This window comes from Eimeria tenella, genomic scaffold, assembly GCF_000499545.2.
Source record: "Eimeria tenella Houghton genomic scaffold, Eth_scaff328, whole genome shotgun sequence".
NCBI lineage: Eukaryota > Apicomplexa > Conoidasida > Eucoccidiorida > Eimeriidae > Eimeria > Eimeria tenella.
The window spans coordinates 5,555-11,040 of NW_013544337.1; the positions used below are offsets into that span (position 1 = coordinate 5,555).

General features: G+C 60.0%; 1 protein-coding gene across 1 annotated transcript; it reads right to left on the reverse strand.

Moving 5' to 3' along the window:
* Window positions 1–772: 772 nt before the first annotated feature.
* On the reverse strand, window positions 773–3,389 carry ETH_00002715 (uncharacterized protein; the record flags this gene model as incomplete). The annotated part of the gene is made up of 2 exons (XM_013379476.1): window positions 773–2,794; window positions 2,991–3,389. 2 exons carry the CDS (start codon window positions 3,387–3,389, stop codon window positions 773–775), a joined length of 2,421 nt encoding a protein of 806 aa, XP_013234930.1.
* Window positions 3,390–5,486: the final 2,097 nt, after the last annotated feature.

The window sequence follows — 5,486 nt, forward strand, 5'->3', positions numbered from 1 at the left end:
TGCAGTGGGCAAGTCCAGCTTCAACATCCCCCCCCAGAGCCCGCATGCACCCCGGAACCCGCCAGAAAGCAGCTGCATATGCATGCGATCTAAAGTGCAAACTTGAACACCAAAGGCGTTTCATCACCTGAAAACGGCTTGGCTCTGTTTCGGGCAAGAAGGTGTGCAAACTCCTGACACCACACCCCATTTCAGCCTAATACTTTGGCAGAGCTGTCTCACACGATCTTGTTTACAAAAAACATGCATTGCGTAGTCGGGTGAAAGCTGCATTCTTCTCTGGGGCGGGGGCCCCGCAGGCAGCTGCGCCCTTCCCCCCACTGTATACAGACCGAATGTGAAAGTGGAGTTTGCTGTTCTCGTACACATTCTGTTGATTCTTTCACAATTCCTAGCCAAGCAGCAAGTTGAAAGAAGTGCTAAAAGCAGCAAAAAGCACATCTACGTGTACACCGTCGTTGGCTACGAGCTGCTCAGTGAGCGGCTACGCGAGTGTCTGTGAGCATCTGTGAGCACCTGTGGACAGCTAGATGACAGTGCTTTGTCCTTGCAACCCAGTTTTCCCTTTTAAAAGTAGATTAGCCTTCCGGAGAAAAGAAAGATACACGCGCCGGCCCTTCTTCTGCGCCGTTTCACAGCGCCTTAACACACACATGCGATTGTAACTCTTGACTGCTACCCTACATCCCTCCGTGACGGGTTTTTCCGCCTCAAAAGAGCTGCCTTGGAGCCCCTCTGGAATCCCCAGACGCCGAGGAAACAGCCAATTCAACTATCTTCCAGTTTGGTCGTTTTCACTTTTGGTCTGAGTTGCTGACAAGGGCGGAGGCAAGACTTCCTCAGCTTTGTCCGCTCTGTTGCGGCCTTCGGAAGAGGATCTGTGCGGAGTCAAAAGTGCTTCAATGTTTTCGAGCAGCGCGAGTTGCCGTAGCTGCTCAAAGAGCAGGTCCTGCTGGCCATGTACGCGTTGCTGCTGCTGCGGCGCACTTGTGGTCCGCAGCTGCTGCTGCAGTTGCTGCTGTAGGTGCTGCTGCAGCTGTTGCAGGTTTGCTGCTGCAGGTTCGCGTCCACTGTCTGCCCTTTGCTGCTCCTCCTTGATAGCCGAAGCCAGCAGGTGCCTTTCAATATCTTCCTGAAGCTGCTGCAGCTCGTTCTGCTGCCGCCTTTGCAGCTGCTCCCGAGCCAGGTGGAGCTGCCGCAGCAAACTGTCGTCGGACAGCCCCTGCAACGAATGCACCTGCCGCTGCAAATTTGCTGCGCGGGCGCGGCTCTGGCTTCTTATAGTTCCTCGTGCGCACTGCTGGCGGTGCTGCTCGAGCAGCTGCTCCTGAATCATTTGCAGCTGCTGATCTGCCCTTTGTGGGGGCGCCCGCATCGCTGGCTGCGGGGGCTTTCTGCCGTGCTGCAGCAAGAACCTGCGCACAACATCTGGCTCTGTGAGCCGCGGCTCCGTGGCGGGGCCCCTTCCTGCTGCTGCTGCAGCAGCCGCAGCTTTTGCTGCTGCTTCCTTCGCTGTCTGCTCCGCAGCTTCCTCGAACTCGGTAGTCAGCGCCGCCCACGGGGCTGAAGCGCTCTGCGGCCCCTGTATGGGCCCATCCCGAGCAGCAGCACTGCGTGCTGCTGTTGCTGCTGCTGCTGCTGCTGCTGCTGGCGCGGCCTGCCTCCCGCTGCATGCGCTGGGGCTGTTCGTCCCCCCTTGGGCTCTCCCGCGAGGCTCATTTGCTCTGTCTTCTTCTACAGGCTGCTGCTCGCGTTTTTCGAGAGCCAAGTTGGCCCCAGGCGGCCGCTGCTGCTGCTGCTGCTGCTGCTCCTCAGCAGGCGGCCCCTTAAGGATTTCCATGGCCCTGCTGAAGACCGCCTGGATGCTGTCTAAGGGGGGGGCTTCTTCGTCTGCAGCTCTGTCTGCTGCTGCTGCAGCGCGGGCCGTCAGGGGAGCAGCAAGGGCAGAAGTTGCAGCAGCAGCTGCAGCCAGACCCGTGGCCACTGCGCGGTCGCTGCTGCGCGAGGGCTGGGAAACCCCCAAGCCCACGGCCGCCTGCACAGCCCCCATGTCCAGCCAATTGAGGAGTCTTCTCTTGCGGGAGCCCACGCTGGCAGCAGCAGCTGTTGCTGCTGCGCGGGCCCCACAGGGATCGGGATCGAGTGCTGCTGCTCCTTCGAGAGCTCTGTCTTTTCTTTTCGAGGGCTTGGGCGTTTCGTTTGCTGCTCGAACCGACGGCTTGCGCCCCTTCCTTGACTGCAGCTGCTTCGGGGAAGCACTGCCAAGAGAACTCGGGTCTTCTTCCCCTGCATGCGAAACTTCTGCCACCCACTCTTCATAGCGCGCGGGCCTTTTTATTCTCCGCTTGTCTCGAGTCCTGGGGGTGGCTGCATGTGCAGCAGCAGCGCCTTCAGCCGCCTCCACGCCCCCAGGGGCCTCGGCCTCCTCTGGGGCTGCATGCGCAGCGCAGGCTCGGGTGGGGGCCCCCACCCCCGGAGTTTGGCTGGCCCGCGGCTCCTCGGGGGCCCCCTGAGCGTCGGGGGCTGCTGCGGCCTCTGTCTCTGCAGCTTCCGGAGCAGCAGCAGCAGCAAATGGAGGCTCAGCGGGCTCCTCCTCCGACTGCTGGCTGTTGCCGCTTCGGGTGCTGCCTCTTCTGCCTTCGCTTGCTGCTTCTCGACAGCCCTGGCCATCAGCTGCCTGGAAAGCCTCCTCGCATGAGCATGCAGCAGCTAAGTCTGTGCTGCAGCCATTTTCAGCTGCTGCTGCAGCGCTTGCTGCCACCCTCTGGGCCATGCTCATGGGGTCTGGCTCGCTCTGAGGCGCAAAAGCACATTTCCGCGAAATTCCCAAGACCTCATGACTTCAAAACTGGACAAAATGACCAATGGACCACGCACTGGGTGCAGCTCTGCATGCACATATATTGTCTTTGAATTTAAATATATATAAAAGCAAGAAATCAATCAAGAAAGGCCTCTCTGCCGCGCTGCTGTGCTGCCTGCAAATTTACCGGCTGAGACTCCAGCGGCTTCGCGGCCTCCAGCGAGCTCTGGCTGCTGCAGTTTGGAGCAGAAGCTGCTGCTGCGCTGCTGCAGCAGGACTTCGCTGGGTTCTTCCCGCTGAGGCCTTCTGGCTGCGCGGTGTCGCAGACCCCCGAGGGAATAGCAATGCTGAGAGCCTCGGCCCAGCGGTCAGCTGCGAGGGCTGCGCAGGTGCCAGCAGCAGCAGCAGCAGCAGCAGCAAACTCCCCAGGGGCGTCTGCGGGGCTCTCGGCCGTCGTAGTGGCCCCGCAAGAACAGCTTTCCTGATCTTCTTTACGCGCAGAGTCGCGAGAGCTGAAAACCCTCGAAGACAGCCTCTCGCCCACGGGCTTGCCGCCGGCCTCCCGCGCCCCGGGCTGCCCCGTCATCCCCCCGAGCCTTTTGCTGCGGCTTTGGCCGCTGCGCAGTCAAGTTTGAGAGGGGAGGGGCACGTGAGCCCGAGTGTGTTCTCTTAGGTCGATTTGGCCCACTTCAACTCCCGCTCTTTCGCCGCGTGGGCACTCCGGGCCTCCGGGCCTCCGTAGCAAAGAGTGTGCAGCAGCGCAGCAAGACCTGATCTCATGTCAAGACCCCCGCAGCACTGCCGCAGACTCTGCAGCCAGTCAAGAAGCTGCTGGCGCGTGGACTCCGACTCCAAACCCTGAGCCCTGAGCCTCTGGAGCTGCCCGCAGGCGGCGAAGGAAGGGCTGGCTCCGCGGGGCTGCTGAAAGGCCCCCCTTTTCAGGGCAGCTGCACTTCTCGGGGGCTGCAAGCTGAGGGGCAGTCAACAGAACCCCCCTGTGCAGCCGAACCTGGTGAGCTGGCGGTGACCCTGAACTGGGGACGGCGAGCCCCCGCTCCGACGCACGCCCCCTTGATACTCCTCTGTGTTGGTGAATTTCGGTCAACAGTGAAAGAGAAAAGAAAAAGGGAACGAGAAGATGGCTCTCACGGCTGCAGCTGCGTGCTGTCACTGCTCCCACGCCGCGGCCCTGGCGGGATCAGCTGGGTGTGGAGGGTGCAGCTTGGTTGCGCTCTTTGCCGGGGGAATGTGCTTTCTTCTCTGACTTTAAAGCCTCTCCAATTAAGCTTACAGCAAAGGGAGAGAGCTGCAGTTCAAAGAGCCACGGAGAGTCGCTGCGGGCTGCTGCAACAGAGCGCCAGCAGCTCAGAGCCTACCTCCCTCCCGCGGCAGAAGTGGACGGCTGTGGAAACGCACACGCAGTTCTGCGGAAGAGGGCAAATACGAGGCACCTCAATCTAGACAAGTTTAAAAACGAAAGGAAGGGCTCTTTATGGACTTCCAAAGCGCCAAAAAGTACACCTTGAACAGCCTGCAGTGGTCCTCCGGTCACTGCAAGCATGGACGGCGAGGCGGCCAGATGTGCAGCTCTCTGCCGGCAACAGCAGCTACTTTGCGGGCTCCACAAGAAGCCACACAACCCTCATTACATTAGCAAACGCACTACCACTTGAATACGCGAAAAATAAGCCGAAACTGTGGCTTGTAACCCTCCAAACCACCGGGGCAGTCATCGCCGCGGGGCCGCCTACACTACCTACCCAACACCACCCCAGCCTGTCTAGCGGACGCTCTGCGCTGCTCGTTTTCTCATCAATTGCGAATGCTTCATTTTGCAAAGAGATATAGTTCATATAAACACAAAACGGCGGTGTGAGCAGTGCGTATTCATGAGGAAGGCTTGCGATACACCCGTAGGCTACAGCCCGGAGAGGGGGGCCTGATTGGAAGCCGCGGTGGGAGGGACTGAGGCCCACAGCCATTCGCCCAATTAAAGTATTATTTTTATTCCGTTTAAAGAGTTTAGCTGTACTTTAGTCTTCCTAAAGCGGCCCAAATAGCTCCAACTGCTCCGTGTGAATCGGCAGGCGCCTTCTGCAGCCTTTTTCGATTTGCTGCCAGCCGCTGCTGAGCGCCCAGCCGTGTCCTTCGCCTTTACAGCTTTCCCGCTAGTATTTGCTGCCCAATGGCGCCTCCAGGGCACGGGGCTGATGGCCTTTACCTCGACTACAACGCAACTACTCCCGTTGACCCGGCAGTCTTTGCTGCCTTGAGCCCCTTTTTACAAGGTAGGGCCCCCGGCAGCTGCTGCCACGGCTGGGATATAATAGTGGCTGAGAGTCTTGTTCATGCAAGGCTTTACCAGCCTGTGCGTAGTGTGTAGCCTGTTGTGTCCCGCCGTTGGCGAAGGGCAAATTGGCCCCTGCAGCAACCTAGTGCATGTTCCTTTAGGCGTTTGCTGCTGCAGAGCGCTTTGGAAACCCCTCCAGCAAACACGCTGTGGGCGTTGACGCCGCGGGGGCCCTCAGGGCGGCCCGCGAGGCCGCTGCGGCCGCCCTGGGAGCCCCTCCCTGCAGCATTATTTTCACCAGCGGCGCTACAGGTGAGGTTTGGCTGGCCTGTGGGGCCCCCCAGAGCGCCAGGACTTTCCCCTGCATGCGCTGCAGCAGCGGGGGCCCCCACA